General features: G+C 38.9%; 1 protein-coding gene across 1 annotated transcript; it reads right to left on the bottom strand.

The window, feature by feature from the left end:
- Positions 1–12108: 12108 nt before the first annotated feature.
- Positions 12109–13372, bottom strand: LOC105041240 (zinc finger protein GIS3-like). The gene has a single exon (XM_010918117.4). It carries the CDS (start codon positions 13007–13009, stop codon positions 12278–12280), a length of 732 nt encoding a protein of 243 aa, XP_010916419.1. The 5' UTR covers positions 13010–13372; the 3' UTR covers positions 12109–12277.
- Between the last annotated feature and the right edge of the window lie 4814 nt (positions 13373–18186).

The following is an 18186-nucleotide window of genomic DNA, read 5'->3' as shown; positions in this document are numbered from 1 at the left end:
GAGTAATGGCAATGGTTTTGGAGCGCCGCTTACTTGGGGATATGAATGTTATTGGCAACTTGTAGAGTTCTCTTAAAACTATTAATAAATGAAACTAGCAATGCTATATTTATGTAATTACTATAATTTACGAAAATGATGCTAGTCTTACTAGTAATGAGTTTGACTTGATCTAGATTTATTCTCCCTCATCTTAGTTAAGTTGCATTCTTCCTTCTCTGTCATCATATAGGTTGTCATATGATGCATATTTAGCCCTAGTAGTTTTTCTCATCCTCCTTCTCATTTGGCCATTTCCTTTGCAATGTCATAGTTCTGTTAGGGAAGGGTCATTCTCTGGTCCTATATCACCTTTCATTTATGTTTTTGACCTGCATCATGCATGCTCTCTTTGACCCGTAAATCGCGTTAACCCTTTTGGTGTTTTGATAATTTATATGAAGGTTGATGTTTTGCCGAAACAATGAGATGGTATACAATCCTTATTTAGTACCATGTAAGATGTTCCCAACACTGGCTCCAGAAGTTGTGATAGCAGTCTCAATTGAGGAAATCAGGATCAGGATCTCAGCAAGTAGTGAGATGGTTTGCTTTCATCCATGGAAGAGTGGTCCTACAGCAGTTCTTAGTGATTTATCTCCAGGCTCTTCTAAGTTCTTTTAATTTCTCTTCTCAACAAAAAAGATTTTTTTTTTTTTTTTAACTTATGGTCCTTCATTGTTTCAGGCCTCTGTTTTTGTATGTCACCTGAGGCCATTGTGGGCTCATAGTTGCATTGCACAGCTGTATACGTGCTGAAGAACCTATCAATAATGATCTGTTCTTGCCACAGTGATGGATATACTATATCTCATCAAATCTTTCTTCAGGCTTATCAGAGGTCTTCATCATTATTATGTCTAATTGAATAAACCTTGGCCTCGCAGTTGCTTTCTTTAGCTGTATGCATGTTGAGAAATAATAGAAGTGAAAACTTCTGATTCCTGCTAAAATAGTCCTCAAGGTTGCACAAATAGTCCTCGCACCTGACCATGTGTTCATGTTAGCAATGCTAAGAGATAGGAGTATGTTTATGGTGAGTTTTCGTCATGGTGATAAGGAGACTATCAGTACTTCCTTTTAATGAACGCGGCCCTCGTGGTGACAGTCATGGTGCATCTTATGTAATTGGGAGTGCAATTATTAGGTCCCAGTAGAGAACGTGGGCGGGAGGTAGACCAAAGCGGTGCCACCTCCTACTGAACTTGGGCCTGCCTTGTGAGCACTTGCCAGTTGTCGTTACCGCGTGCCGGCCTTGGGCCGGTGTCCATTGAAGGCCTTGTTTGAGGTTGCGGCAAGATTGAGATTTATTTTCATCACTAGTTTTGGCGCGCGTGGTGAAGGTTATTACCGGACTCGTGTAGGTGATGGCAACAGGAGAGATCTTGGGACTCTTCTCCCTCTTTTAAATTGGTACGGATAAGTAAGATTTTTTTCCCACATTTTCTTCTTTGATTATTAGTATATCAAAGGCTTCAATTCTGGTGTACGTCCAGCTTTACATGGCCAACTCCACGAATTTTCATTACATAGTAGCAGATGCTCATAATCAAATTTGCTTAGTATAAATAAATAATAAATGAATTGTTATGAATGAATAAAGAAATATATATTGAACATATTTAAGTAAAGAAGAGTGCCACTCATCCTTTACACCGGGGTTCGTACTAGGAACTGTTTTCTGGGAACAAGATCTAACGATGAAGTTAGCTCGAAGTTTATGCGAAACAACAGGAGATCCTTGGGCTGTGGCCAATTTCCCTGAAGTATACGTTGGTGAATAGCTTTAGCGGAGTTCCATTGTAGCATGAGCTTTGCTTGGGCACAGCTCAGCTTGCTCGAGGTTGGGTCATTTTTCAGATGGATCCATGATGGTAGCCCAAATCAGTTTCATACAGCGAAGAAGAGTAAAGAAATCAAGGACAAGATCGCAAGGTCAGGCAAGTAAGGTGGTTTGCAGGCGTCAGACCAAATGAAACGTAAAGGTGAAACATTAGCGCCGGATTCTTAGCTAAAGCAAAGAACATGGTGAAGGTACTTGCGGAAACTAAAAGGGGCCCAACCTTTTTTATGTGATCAAATCACCAAAGTGCCAACCATGATGGACTTATATAATGACTTGCATGTGATGATATCCTCCGTTACAAAAACATTTTCCTTTATAATAACTGGTACTTTGGTGGTTCAAGTGCTCAATTCCCTCTGCTTAGGGAAGTGTTTTCCTCCTCTGGCTCCACTTGATAGGTGAGTGGTGGTTGGACTGGTGAGCCCACAACATCTCAAGTGTTCGACACATTGCCAGCAATGATTCCAAAGAAGGCATTGACCCTTTGCTCCCAATTAGTCCCCCAAAAGTATGCTGATGCTACATGCCTCTCCAAACAAATGAGCAAAGAAACCTCTTTTCCCAAATGCGAGCTACGGTTAGTGCATCACATATCATACATATTGCAAGTGGGAACCTCTTTCCAAGCTCAAATTTGCCCTATTTCCAGGTTTGGGGAATCACCAATCTACTCTTCAATTGTTTAGTCCTAAACTTCCATCACCATGTATATTTCTTTCCTTGTTTTTTCTCATCCTCTCCACCTTTGGATGGCATCTCATCTGCCCCATTGACCCATTTGGAATGCTTTTGGAAACCTTAAACTATGCTTATCGCAGGGCTCACACGTAAGCTATTGCTGCAGCTGCCAGCTTTCGGCACCTACGTGTAGGAACCTACGCAGGGATGGTGGGTGGCTGCACACTTAATCGCTCTCCAATTGGGATAAGGGTGGCAATAATAAGAGGCTTTAAAAGATTATAAGATATATTTTGCATATCTTGCCTTTTGGGATTTGTTTTCAGCTGCACATCTTGGGGATAGCGACACATGGCTCCGATGCCACCTTTGAGTTTCTTTATTCACAACGAAAACATATCCCTTTGGTAGGGATGGAATAATTTAGTTGGTTGCGGAGTCTAATGGCACTAATAATTACTTTGTTGCTTGGCTCCAGTTTGGGTAGATTGGCACTTCCAGGGTAAATTTAATTGGTTTGGTAAGAATAAGGTCAGATGTCAGTTCTTTTTCAGTTCAAGTGTGCCAAAGTTTGTTTGTGTTTATTACTCATAGAAAACAGAGATCATACATAATAAATTCTTTGATCAGAAGTCAAGAATCAATTAACATAAGCTTGTGTGCACATGCGTATATATACATATACATACGTACGTACCACTATATATGTGTGTGTGTGTTCTAACTTGGAAGAACAACCGGAAATATTTGTAATGTGAGAAATCGTACGGGAAAAATTTTACAAATAATCCAGAATAAAATTGTAAAATGTTACAAAGTTGTTTGCTAAATTTTGGCTGGAGTATCGAGTATAGATTATTTGCAGTGGACAAGGTAGTTTGGAAGGATAATTTTGTCACCTTTCCGAGTAAGTAGATGTGATCCTATACTATGTGAAAATAGAGTAAGCTAATGCTACTAAAGGACCAGAACATAGCCTCCTCTTTAGAGATGGCTACCTATATATCCTGGAAACCAGTAGGTTCTAGGCATTTATTTGCTGTCAATCAAGTCAAAATATGACTTTTTATTTAGGCATCTGATTGCCATCTCTCAGGGAGATGGGAGCATCCTGTCACTAAAGTTTATATAGATCCAGTCTAAGGAATTCATGCTAGTTAAAGAAAAACCTCAAGAGCAAATTGGTGCAGGATGAAGAATCTCCCTTTTTCTTTTTTTTTTTTTAATGAAGGAAGGAGACTAATGGGGTGAACCACATTAGTCACTGAAAATTTATTCAAGGTTGAAGAATTCGTGATCAAGAAAATTTATTCACGAGGAGCGGGTTGAAATTGGTTGGGAAGGAGAAGAGAGTTGGTGTGATGGAGAATCAGGCTTAAATATAAGGATGAAAAAGAGATTTAATGTTCTATTACTATCGCCACACCAAGGAAAGATATGTTTCCATTGAATGGACCAAGTCATCTGCTAAACTGTTACTTTGACGGGTGTTTCTTGTTTGCATGTACCCCTGAAATTTCTTAATCAATCATCTGAGAGGCACTGGTAAAGATTACTGCATAACGAGACAAGACTCTATAGGCAACCTCCCCTTCCATCAAAAAAAAAAAAAGTGAGACGAGACTCTAAAATATGCTTTCAGCTAGGCAACTTCTATGTCAGCTAGTTGATGTGTAATGAAATACCCCAAGTGTTAAGTTACTAGTGACTAGAAAAAGGTTGCCACCATTTTCTGGTTTAAAATAGCCACTTGGCAACCACATGAACTAGTCACCCAAAATCTTTTGTGCTTAATTACGACACAATTTGAGGAACAAGGAATCAAACTCTCAGTTCTCCCTTTTATTTTCTGAAGCAGGTGACTATATTTTTTACTCTTTTTTTCACAAATATTAAGCATTTTTACGTCAGATATCTTATATAAAATATACCAATATGCTTGATAAATGAAAAGAGCCGGGGAAAGCCGGCCATGCCATCTCATCCAATTTGTGTCTCGTAAAGTAGTTGATATATGAAATTATCAAAGATAACAAAAATGAGAGATAAAAATAAGCCATTTATTTTTTTGATGGTCTGGCCTTGTATCTTCTTTTATAGATCCAAAATTATACAACGGAAGAATACAAATATAGCTATTCTATATAAATATAACTATCCTATATTTGGCAGAATTGTAAACTCTATACAAATACAGCCATTCCAAATATAGTGGATATCTACAGCTATTATATACAAATATAGCCATCCTAAATATAGTGGATATCAATCCTACACACATATAGGATATGGTATTAATCTTATACATACATAGGATATGTACAGCAATATTTCTAACACCCCCCTTCAAACTCAAGATGGTAAGGAGTGATTAACCAAATTGAGTTTGGAGCAAAAGTTATGAAAATGAGGCATAGATAATGACTTGGTGAAAATATCTGCAAGTTGTATTGTTGAAGTGATGGACTGTAGAAGTATAGTGCCAAGTTTAACATATTGTCTGGTGAAGTGATAATCAATCTCAATATGCTTCGTGCGTACATGAAAAATGTCATTATGGACTAATGCAACAGCACTCTTATTGTCACAGAACAGTGGTATCGCAGTAAAAAATTGAACTTTCATGTCAGAAAGAAGCCAACGAAGTCAAACAATTTCAGACACTGTATCTGCTAAGGCTCGATATTCAGCCTCTGTGCTGGATCGTTAGATAACTTTTTGTTTCTTGCTGTACCAAGAAATCAGAGAATCACCAAGAAGTATACAATATCCTGTAGTTGATTTGCGATCATTCACATCACCTGCCCAATCTGCATCACTATAAGCACTTAAACATAAGAAAGAATTTGATGGCAATAATACTCCAATATGCATATTTCCTCGCAAATAGCGGAGAATACAAAGAACAACAGCAAAATGGACAGTGTGAGGATTGGACATGAACTGACTAACCACATGTACTGCATATGTGATATCAGGTCTAGTGATGGTAAGATACACTAAACCACCCACAAGCTGTCGACATAGGGTTGGATTGTCTAAGGATTTACCATCAGTGGACTTGAGCTTGATATTTGGTTCAAGAGGAGAAACCATGGTTTTATTGTCAGTCTTCCTGACTTTATAATTAAATCAGTTGCATACTTTATTTGAGACAAGATCAACCTCAAGGCATGATTAGAAACTTCAAGTCCTAGAAAGTAGCGAAGTGGACCAAGATCTTTCATTTCAAATGTCTGATGTAAGGACTTCTTGAGTTGCATGATTCCTATACTATCATCACCCGTGATGATTATATCATCAACATAAAGTAGAAGTAGAATAAGACCCTTATATGTTTTGCGAACGAAAAGAGCAAAGTCATGAGCACTTTGAACAAAACCAAAGAAAAAGATGGTGGTACTAAATTTTGCAAACAATGCCAATGGAGCTTGCTTTAGTCCATAAAGAGCTTTTCGAAGATGACAAACATGACCAGATTCATGTGAAATATCCTGCGGTGGTTGCATATACACTTCCACCTCCAGATCACCATTAAGGAAGGCATTCTTCATATCCATTTGATGTAATTGCCAGTATCGTACAGAAGCAACTGCTAGAAGTATACGGACAGAAGTTAATCGTGCTACTGATGCAAAGGTTTTCTCGTAGTCTATTCTATACTCCTGAGTATAACCTTTGGCAATAAGACGTGCCTTATAGCGTTCCACCGATCTATTAAAATAAGTTTTGATCTTGAAGATCTACTTGCACCCTATTGCTGTTTTATTAGGAGGTAAAGGTATCAGATCCCAAGTGTGGTTTTTCTTCAAGGCCTATAACTCATCAGTGATAGCTTGTTGCTAAACAGAATTAGTAGAAGCCTCTTTATAAAATGAAGATTTATGAATAGATAGCAAAGTAGAGAAAAATATTGTATCATACCTTTATAGACAAATATTTGGTATTCGAGTTCTGGTGGGGTAATGATTTTCAGTGGATGGGGCAAGTGTAGGTGTAGGAGTAGCATCTGAAGTAGAATCGAGAGAATCAATCATGTTAGATGGAACAGACTACACTGATGAGATTAGAGCACCATTCTCGATTGGAAAGAGAATGGGATCAATATCAAGCATAGCAGAAGTTGAAGAATTCAAAGATGTGAGTTGGTTGGAGATTTTAGTAAAATGAATGATCTCTCAAAAATCGATATTTTGAGAAATACGAAGATGCCAAGTGGTAGGATTATCACATCTATATCCTTTTTGCTTAATGCCATAACCAAAAAATACACACATAGCTGAACGAGCCGAAAATTTGTTGCGTTCATTAGACGGTAGAAGAACAAAACAAGTACATCTAAATGGTTGAAGATGAGAGTAGATAGGTTGTTTGTCAAAGAGTTTTTCATAAGGTGTCTTCATATCAATAGCCGAATTTGGTAGTCTATTAATAAGATAAACAGAAGTGAGAACGGTTTCTCCCCAAAAGATTTTAGGAAGACCAGAGGAAATAAGCATAGTTCTAGCAGTCTCAATGATATGCCTATGTTTCCTCTCAGATACACCATTTTGTTGTGGTGTATGAGGACATGACAGTTGTGAAATGGTACCTTCAGAATGAAAAAAATATTTAAATTCTGTGGAAAAGTATTATCCTCCAGAATCAGTTTGAAAAATTTTTATACGAAATGAAAATTGAGTAGAGATCATCTTGACAAAAGACTTATAAGTAAAAAACACTTCATCACAAGATTTGAGAAAATAAAGTCAAGTGAAACGAGAGAAATCATCAATAAAAACAACATAATAACGAGAACCATCCATTGTTGGATCTCGGGAAGGACCCCACACATCAGAGTGAAAAATGTCAAAAGGTGAGTAGGAAGTAGTAACACGATTATTGTAGAAAAGAGCAGTTTGTTTGCCAAGCTTACAATCGATAGAAGAAATAGAATGAATTAAAACATTATCCAAAATACCACTTGAAACAAGTTTATTTAAATAGGAGTCAGACGTATGACCAAGATGCAAATGCCATAACTGAGAATTATTTGTGCCAATGGTGGAAAGAGATAGTTGAGGTTGAGGATGCAGCCAATTGATCTCAAAGAGCCTGTGCACCTTACGGCCAGTCCTAACTATTCGCTTCGTTTGTTGCTCCCATACCTGACAACCATTGGTAGAAAAATAACACTCAAGGCAAGAGTCAACAAGTTGACCAACAGAGAGAAGATTGTAGGATAACTTTGGAATGTGATAAACATCAAATAAGTTCAAGCGGTTTCCAAGGCTAATATTATCAATATTTTTGATAGGTAATGAGATTCCACAAGCAATAAAAATAGAGGGTAAGAAGGATCTAAAAGATATAGTAGTAAAATAAGATATATCTGGGTCATATGATTAGAGACTCCTGAATCTAAGATCCAAGTGGAAGAGATACCTGTATTGACAAACAAAGCAGATGAGGCAGAAGTGGAGAAAATATTATCATGACGTGCAAAAGCTCTGGAGATAAGGTCCTCAACATCAGCAACAGTAAAGATAGCAGTAGAGCTCCGAGAATCAAATTCAGAACTGATGGAATCAGAAGTTTGTAAGGTAGGAGTTGGTGTAGCTGGTGCAGCCAGTGATGCCATAGATCGGGATGTAGAGCTAGAGCCAAAAAATTTTCTTCCTCATTTTTTCTTTGGACAATAGGATTTTGTGTGTCCAAGTTCACGACAGTAGTTGTATTTTACTTATGCCCAGTCTACTGTATTTTACATGGTAAGGAAGGCAACTTTTTGATCTTACTTTGATTTGAATAAACAGCTGTGGGAGTAGCTAAAACTTTTTCTGAATTTAATTCAAGAGAGATTCCATTACCCTTGCGAGTTTCCTCTAATAATAATTCATTTAAGGCAGATGAGAGAGTAGGTAAAGGATCTCTATGCATGATAGAAGCTCTTACTGATTCAAATTCAGGTAGCGTCATCAGCAGTTAGAAAAGCTTCTATTTTTCTCGGTATTGATCAAATTTCTCCATGTCGTTGGCATTCTCAAATTTTGGATTCATTTCATCAAGTTGTTGCCATGTAGCATTCTTTCGGGCATAAATATCTGCAATAGTTTGTCCAGGTGCTTGTCGAAGATGAAAAAGATCTTGATTGAGTTTGTAATGTCTTGTCGGATCTGGTGCAACATAACGCTTGACCAAATGATCTCATACTTCTTTTGCAGTATTGTATTTGTGGAACTCTATTGCAATTGAGGCCACCACGGTGTTAGAGATCCAAAAAATAATTTTGTTATTTTGACTCTCCCATTTCTCTAATTTTTCTGAGTATTTTTCTTCAGAGTCATCCGCCGCTCGAATAGGTCGTGTTCTTTCTCCAGTAACATATTTCCAGAGCATTTTTTCTTTCAAATAAATGGTCATCTAACTAGACCAAAAATAAAAGTTAGTATCATCATGGATTATCTTGATGGGCATAGATGTTTCTTCATAAGCCATCACTGGTCATACCACTGGATCAGGCATAAATGGCAGAGATGTTGCGCGGACAGCAAAGCAACAAAGTCACGAGGTACTAGCACGGCGAGCTTGACAATGCAGCACAGATTCTTTGTCGCAAGAGCAGTGAAGCCGCAGAGAGCACAATAAAGAGTAGATGGCGAGGGAGCCCGAGGTTCCTTAGTAATAGAAAAAAAAAGGAGAAGCAGATGATTGATCCTTGAAGGAGCAGAGAATTATTATAGCTCTAATACCATGTCAAAGATAACAAAAGTGGGAGATGAAAATAAGCCGTTTATTTCTCTGATGGTCTGGCCTTGTATCTTCTTTTATAGATCCAAAGCTATACAATGGAAGAATACAAGAATACAAATATAACTATTCTATACAAATATAGCTATTCTATATTTGGCAGAATTGTAAACTCTATACAAATATAGCCATCCCAAATATAGTGGATATCTACCGCTATTCTATACAAATATAGCCATCCCAAATATAGTGGATATCAATCCTACACACATATGGAATATGATATTAATCCTATACATATATAGGAGATATGTACAACAATATTTCTAACAGAAATGACTTTGTTATGGCAATAGTAGCTAGATGGCCAATAATTAATCCAAGTGTTGATTTTCCGGTCATGTATTCCAGATTGGAAGTAATCACCTTGTATACAAAATCCTCATCAAATGCATATTAAATTTCTAGAAGTTCTCAAGGTTAAATACATTGATCCATGGAAATAAGGCAGTGCTAAAATAGACATTAAAAGATAGTAAACCACTGCATCTACCTTCAATAAAACATAAAGAATTGGTTTCCCGATCTTATACAAGTACAAATGCTGTAGTTTTTAAATTATCTCCCATCTCACAATCCGATGAACAGCAAGCTTTCTACGCAGTGCAATTATCAATAGGTAGAGGTTAAACAATAACATGGTGTAGCTGACTGGTGGTTGGTGAGAACAACTCATCACTTGCACAAGCTTTGAAATTACTTTCCGGGAGCGTTTGTTATTTGACCGAAAGAGGTCATCGAAGTCCTTTGGTCGAATAAACTGTCGATCCTGTCCAACCATCTAATAAATATTTGGACTCAGTATACAAAATCTAACACCTTCAATTCACTGTCGCACTAAGAAGAGCCTTTGAGTCCTATTCCTGCAGTGACTAGATGGGAGCAAATAGGCACGAAAAATTAAATCAGATCACCAGAAGTCTTGACCTCATTAAAGAGCATCAACGTGAATATATAGCTGGTTCAGCAAAATTTGTCCACAACATTATTTTTTTTTTTTTAACTTGAAAGAAAGGGGGAGGGAGGTCCTACCCCTATTATATTAATAAAGTAAGAAGAAGATTAAGAATACGTTACAGAAGGGGAAATTGCAGGTCACAGGAAGGTGGGTAATAAGTTGAGTATCTACCTCACTTTTGTTCTACATGACCTATTTCCTTGAAAGTTATAACCTAATCAAGTATCTTCTATGGTTTTCAGTTAATAGCGTAATTGCCATGGTCTACTTTCAACTATGAACAAGTCGCAAATAGTTTTTCTTCTTTTTTTTTTTGGTGGGGTGGGGTGTGGGGTGTGTGGGGGGGTTGTGGCGCGGGGGGGGAAATGAAGCAGATATAGTAGACAACCTACACATGCAAAGACTTGTCGTTTATTCTAGACGTTGGGATGGCTTAAAGGCTTGGCGAACTATATTCTATATGTCCTTTTTAATGACAACATCCACAATTTAACAGAGTATCCAAAGAATGCTTCATTAGTTGGAAGGTCCATGTCATGGAAGGTGACGAGAACCAGATGGTCGCAAGGTCCAATTTAGTTGTTGTCCGGAGACATTCCATCAAAAATCTCAACGCACGCACATGACTTGGTAAATACTGGCTAACGCTGATTCGAGAAAATAATGTTAGGTCAAGTTAAGAGTCTCTAATCTTATCAAAACCCCCAAGTGGCCCTTTTTTTTTTTTTTTTCCTCTCTTCAATTACTCTTGTTCTGTGGGGAACAGAAAATAGTTTTGAGGCAATGACAAGTGTGTCTTGATTCCTGGAAGACACCAATATTCTATGTGCTTAAAATTTGGATACAGACAAGTGGGGGTGTGGGGTGGGGATTATAAAATAATAGAACTGAGTTCGGTTGGATTAAATTAAGTGATACGAATCTTAGGATGATCCATCCATCACTTGCTGTCACTGTACACATGTTGACTAATTAATCATAGTTAGTAAACAAAGGGTTAATGAATGATAAGATGAAAGGGTCTAATCTAATATAGTTACACGTAGCTGCCACCTGTACTTTCTCCTTTTTAAATATATATTGGAGTGTAGGATCGTGACTGCCGTCGTACACAACCAATCAAAACCTTCATGCTACTACGCCAGCTGCAGGTGATTCAAGGAACGTGGTATGGTTCCCATCACGTGTCAGCCGCTGAACATCATGTTCCTGTACACGTCCACTCACCTCGCGAAACGTATCATCGCCGATTCGCATGCTCTGCACCAAGCCCCCGAGTCTCACTCACTCCACCGCTCACCTTGTTATAACTCGTACTGACTCGTTTTGGATGAATTTGCTCTCCCTCTAAGATTATTTATCATATGTACAAAATTCTATGCAGCATACAAACATCCCCCCTTCATTCTATCCTTGGAGCATATTTCGGAACTTGCACGAGAATTTCTCATACAAATTAATCACCCATCGAAGGAAAACTTAAACACTTATTCTTTATTTGATTTCCCTTTTATGTTTAACTTCTTTTTCAGATAAATATTTTATTTTTAATATTTAGATATGTAGATGAGATTTTTTTTTCTGAAAAAAATAGGTAAATCATATAGTAATGATAATTTATGTATAAAATTTTACATAACTTATAAATGATTGTGGAGGCATGTACGGACTTAGAGATTTTAACACAAAATGGCAATCCATCCCAGAAGTGGATTACAATTACTTTTAAAATTATAAAAAACACATAAAAAATTGCAAACATATATTTACTGTAGTTTTAATATAAAAATTTATTGAATTGCGCAACGTCATTTCATTGAGGCAAAACTAAAACCAAAATTCCAAATAGAAAAATGAAAAAAAAAAAATTATACAATGGACATCTTATCCATCAGATATTGGTGTAATGCACCGTCTGATCGCGGAGTCCAGCGAAGAACCTAGTCAGGACGAGTCTAGCAACCGAGTCAAGCTCCGGAGGAAAGCCGCAGCTGGAGGTCCAACCCGAACCCGTCATCCGCGCTGACCGAGTCCGCTGACGTCGCGTTGGGAGCTGAAACGGTGAACCTCGCGGGTTGACGGTTCCGGTCGTCGCCGAAAAGCCGGGCGGCACCCCCGTCGCCATGGCTGTAGCCGGCGGCGGAGTAGAAGGCCGGGGACGAGGCCCTGGCGGAGGAGGGGAAGACGCAGCCATGCGAGACGTGGAAGGGAGGGGCGGCGCGGGAAAAGTAGACCCATCCGGTGGGGCCCGCCGGGCTGGCGAGTGGGGAGGCGGAGTCCGGGAGGAGGTGGGAAGGCGGAGCGAAGGCGGAGACCATGGGGTTCGCGCGGGGGTAGAGCGCACCGGGAGGTGACCGGAGCCCGCCCCCGGCGGCCAGCTGGGCGCGCTTGAGCTGCTGGCGCTCCTTCTTGTGGGCGTTCTGGTGACCACCGAGGGCCTGGGAGTTGGCGAACTCGCGGCAGCAGTACTGGCACTCATACTTCCGGCCGTCGCCGCTTCCGGAGGCGGTAGCGGTGGTGGTAGTGGTGGAGGAGGAGGAGGAATCCGAGCCCAGCCCGGCCTCCGGCGGGCCAGGGCGGTCGACGGACTCCTCGTCCTCGGACACGTGGAAGCCGAAGAGCTTGAGACGGGGACTGGTGTTGTTCTTGGACTGGCACTGGATCCCTGACATGATCTCCCTAGTAATCCTTGCTTCCATCTATCCCTTATATAGAAGAAGATTGGAGTAGAGAGTTACAGGAGGCGAGAATACGAGAAGGTATATATAAGGAGGAGGAGCGGAGAAAGAGAAGGGAAATTGGACTGCAGGTGGGTTCATCCCTGTGTCTATATATATATATATATATCTATACATGGGTTGGTTTAAGGTAATATTATAAGATTGGGAAAAGAAAACAGTCGCAGCTCCACACTGAGAAAATAGAAATGGATGACATGAATGATTTGAATACTAGTCAGTATAATAATTCACGGACAAACTATATAATATTTGAGAGGGAGAGGAGTTGGTTGCGGACATCCCAAGGAGGAGGGAAAGGGAAGAGAAATAGGGAACAGAACTTTAGAGACGGTCGGGAGGCCTAGATTGCGCTTGTCTCGGCCTCTGTTGAGGGGATATTTTATGGATTACAGGATTGTTTATGGGCTACTACGAGCGGTGGGGAAAAAGACTGGCTGTAGCTGTGTAGTAGCAATTATTTAAAAGGTATTGTATTCGATAGGAGGATCATGGCATATAATAATGGGTGCTTGCCATAATAGCTTGGGATAATGGTCCATTTGTGAGTGAGTGGGTGCCACTTCATTTGAGCTCTATTAGTTTGTGTCGCTTAAGTGGTGGTGCAACCATGTGGGACGGTGTGCACCCCATTTGTACCCAGGAATTAAACATTCCATGGAAACTAATTGAAACGCTAAAGACCCCTGAAATGGAAACCAACATAGAAACTGATGATTATGTGGCAGATCTATCTGCCTTCGGTGTGCTGCACTTCCACTGAGGCCCACTTCTCCTGCCCAATCCGGATTTCTGGGGCTCACGGAGGCCTCGGTCTCCACTTTATTTTGCTTGTAGTATTTGGTTTGTGCGGTAAATGTATAACATGCGGAAGAATCATGTAGAGATGCTTTAGCAATGCAATATGACCTCAAATAGAAACCGACAAGCTTTGTCTCGCTATCAATAATTTGTATATACGTCTGTTTGTATATATAGAGAATGTACGAATATGATCTAATTTCATATCCAATCTCTTTAAATTAAATGGTCCTAAACAATATATACTAATGGTAGTTTTACGAGAAAGATATAATAGTTATGGTGGTAGAGTTCAATCAATGAATTAAAAATCAAATATGGTTGTTGGTCCTGCCACTATTAATACATGTTTTAGATGCAAAAATGTACAGAGTTGGATATAAATTAATTTGAAGGAGGCGTGTGGCACCTCAAAGCATGCTTGGTAAAAATAAAGACATCACCAACAGTCATACACCAAGGCTAAAGTGGTTGATTTTGCATGTCTCAAACAGTTATATTGACTACTATTCATGCAAAGGTCTATAAGCAGTAGCATTTTGGAAGTCCATCCTATATGGAGAGGTCTTTATGCTACATAGCAGAGCCATACGAGTTTTGCAAGTCGTAGAGTTCGTTTGGTTTGTAGTCGAATAGGATTTGATGATTTGATGTAATGGTCAAAATTTTTCAGCGTTTCGAGCTGCTAGCTCTTGGTGACCTCTACACAAGAAACATAGTAAGTTGCCAAATTAATGCAGCCAGTGTCATTCATAATGCTGTCCCTATGAGCTCCCATTTGGTGTACATGCAGTACAAGAGAGCTTTAGTATGCATTGAAGACTTTTCCTTTCAGGCTTTTCCCGTGAAACTTCTTGAGGGAGTGTCACACCTAACTTTATATAATAATAGTTAAACTTCATTGAATTATTATTAGGAAAAATATTTCCACAAATCCTAGCATGGATTTGGTACATCACAATCAGTTTAACAAAAGTAAAAGGAAGATTAATTACCGAGTGCACCTTCCACCCAGAAACATTGCTGATAGAATGAAGTTGCCACAATTGACATTTGACCTAGTGTTTATGTCTCTGATCTCCTTTTTCGTAGACTTTGCTTCACCAATCAAAGCAAAATCTCTTCGAATCTTACTAACTATAAAGAAATCACATCTCTGTCGTAATCTCCACCACCATAAAAAGTAATATGTATGTGTCACTCATAAATTTCCTTCCAATCTCCCTTCCTCCAAAGTCTTCCTCCAACTTCCAAACCAGGCCCACCTTGTCCCCCCATCTTTTTTCACTCCAATTCCAGCTTCCGTCTCTCCCCCCATTATTTAATTACTTAAAGATGTCCTTCTGAGTCAGCCAACTAGGGCTAGGTTTTATAGAGGAGTCTTGGTGGATTGTTGACACCAAGATAGGTTAATTTATTTTATGCTGGCTCAGATGACAATTTTCGTTATGTTTTACCTGAAAAGTTAGTGTGATATTTATATAACACGTTATTTGAACTTCTAATATTTTTTAATAGAAAGGACAGGAGGCCTGCCCATGTTTTACCTACCAAGATCGAAATTCTCCAGAATGCCTACCACCAACATAATTTTTCTTGCGGTTTTTTATTGATGAGGCTGATGGACTTACAACTCAGCTGCAACAAGTGTAAACACACCTAGCAGAATTAACAGTTTATATTTGAGCTCCACAGGATAATCACCAATATTAATTAGAAAGTCCAAAGCAAGTATCAATATAGTGAGGTAAGTGTAACGCTACCCAATTAAAGCTGGCCCATTACCCTTTATGTGAATGTTAGATATCTTGAAGTGAGGCAGCCACCAGGACATGTGCCAAATATCAAGTAAGAGATGAACATCTGAATATTGTTAGCCCAGCGAATCACCGTTAGGAAATCACCCTCGATACCCACTCTTCTAGCATCAAGACAAAATTATATAGCCTATACTAGTCCTTTCCACGCGGCCATGAGTTCGACCATATAGGAATATTAGTGTTAAAGAATCTAAAGAAGTGTTTGATTTACAATCAGAATGAGAATGATAATTGGAATGGCTTGGAATCGGAATCAGAATAGTTAAATTCTCCAAAGTATTTGGTTCGTGACCGGAATCGAAATCGGAATCGGAATCGAAATTGGAATGAAAAATTAAATTTATAGTGGAAAGTAGAGATTGAGTTCTATATAGATTGAACAATTTCCATTCTATCTCGAAATCAGAATCGGAATGGGACTCCTCCCAACCAAATGGTTGAAATGGGAGTCATCCATTTCGATTCCGATTCCAGACCTCCACTCCTCCCAATCCAACATCTCCTAAGAGATTTTTCTCTCCCAACTGCTAACATCCTTTAAAACATGATCTCTTGTAGCAAAAGCAGCATGACCATAAGTATCATTATCCAACACACTATCATTAAAATTTATCTTATGAGGGCCGTATGTAGCTTGGGGTTTCCAAGCAAAACAATTCACGACCAGCAGGACGATGGTATGGCATCCCCGGCCAAATTATAGAATTGGCCGTTGAGGTGTATAGGAAAGCCTGGAGCTTGGTCTGATGAAGGATAAGATAGGGAGAGGTGAGTAGATCATTAAAGATCCTCTCATTCCTCGCCCACTAAGTATAATATGCAATACAACAACATAGAGTAATATGCTTCACATATATGGGATAATCATGGTAATCACTTAGTACCTTCCAGGATGTTCTGAGTTGAAATGGGTTGGAAAGGAATCAAAAGCTCCGAGGATGTCCAAGCCTCGAAGGCAACTTCACATCCAAAAAGAATATGATGGATGTCTTAGTCCTCCAGGTTACAGTACTGTGCAATAGGCACCCTCCTAGCCAGACTGATCGACAGGAAAGTTGGTCCCAAGCAACTTTCCGTAAGAACTAAGAGATTCTAAGATTCAGTTTTATGTTCCAGATCCAATTCAACTTCTTCTTCTTCTTCTTCTTCTATGGCAGCAAGACACCGAATAAAAGAGAGATCAAAACAAAAAATAAAGATCAATGCAAACTCAGAATTTATGTAGAAAATCCTCAGAATCAAAGAAAAAAATCACAGACAGATATAGAATTGGATTGATCATTCTAATTTAATATCAATACATCTAATAAAATAGAAAAACAAAATATCTCTAGAACTAATAGAAGCAGTCGCCGCCTCAATCCACAAAACATCTCTCAGATACTGAGCTGCATAGGAGATGACTCAAATCTGCTGCATTGTTCGCCTTCTGGTAAATCTAGTTTAACTTCTTCACCGAGTGCTAGACTTATGATAAAATTTATAGAAATCAATCATGCAAACTCCGAGAGAACCTGCCGCTCCCCAACCAAGTTTCTCATCAACAATGCCCCAGGGAAAACAAAAGTAATTAAAAATTTCTTTAAAGTTCAGTAAGCCAGACTGTTGCAACTGGATTCAGCTGTCCGCTTAACCTTTATTATTGATGTACTTTGAAAAATCATCAAGTGGATCTCACGTGTATCATGCAGGTCTAATACGTATACATTACATGTCAATCAAAAGGCTAAACGTTGCATAAACAATGCGTATAATATTAGTTTAGGTTGATGTCATGATATCAATCACCAGACCAAATTAAAAAAAGAAGCTGATATTTTAAATGTGCTCTGTCACAGAGAAGACCACAAGCTCAAAATAACTACCAATGATGCGCAAAGGCCATGTTAACTATCGAACCTTGGAGTTCCTGAGGCCCATTTTCAGGACTACTCACTTTGATCATCTTATAATATAGACTGGCATAAAAATCTAGTTGGAGGTTTTTAGTGTAGTTGATGGTGTTAGATACGTTTAGCAAATGAAATGATGATGTGAGCAATGTACCCAATCAATCATTCACCTATGGAAGGCTACATTCAAATTGATTATCATGATATTTCGAGATATGGTTGTCGCTAGCCACATGATGACTGAGGTTTCCGAGCTTAAGGGCCCATGTGACATCAAAAGTATTTCTCTTACTTGAGTTAGGGACTTTAGGTTTATCTGAGTGTCTCCTACTCTATTCTTTTCTTATCGGTCTCCCTCATGGAAAGTGGTTGAGCTGACCCTTTTAGACCTCAGTTATGTATTTCATCTACCACTCTATCTTTTAGATTCCCCTATGCAAGAAGAAATTATTAGTTGGATCAGCGTCATCGTGGTTCATTAATTACTTAATCCCTTTTCTCCCTCCATTTTCTTCTTCTTCTTTTAATACAATAATAGCAACATATGCTACCATATATTTAAGAAAAAATTATCTATAGGTCCCTAGATGGATCCGAAATTATTATTAAGTTCCTAGACTTTTCA

The sequence above is a fragment of the Elaeis guineensis genome, chromosome 3 (genome assembly GCF_000442705.2).
Source record: "Elaeis guineensis isolate ETL-2024a chromosome 3, EG11, whole genome shotgun sequence".
NCBI lineage: Eukaryota > Viridiplantae > Streptophyta > Magnoliopsida > Arecales > Arecaceae > Elaeis > Elaeis guineensis.
The sequence above is the reverse complement of the archived record's forward strand: the minus strand, read 5'-3'. Positions and strand labels throughout refer to the sequence as shown.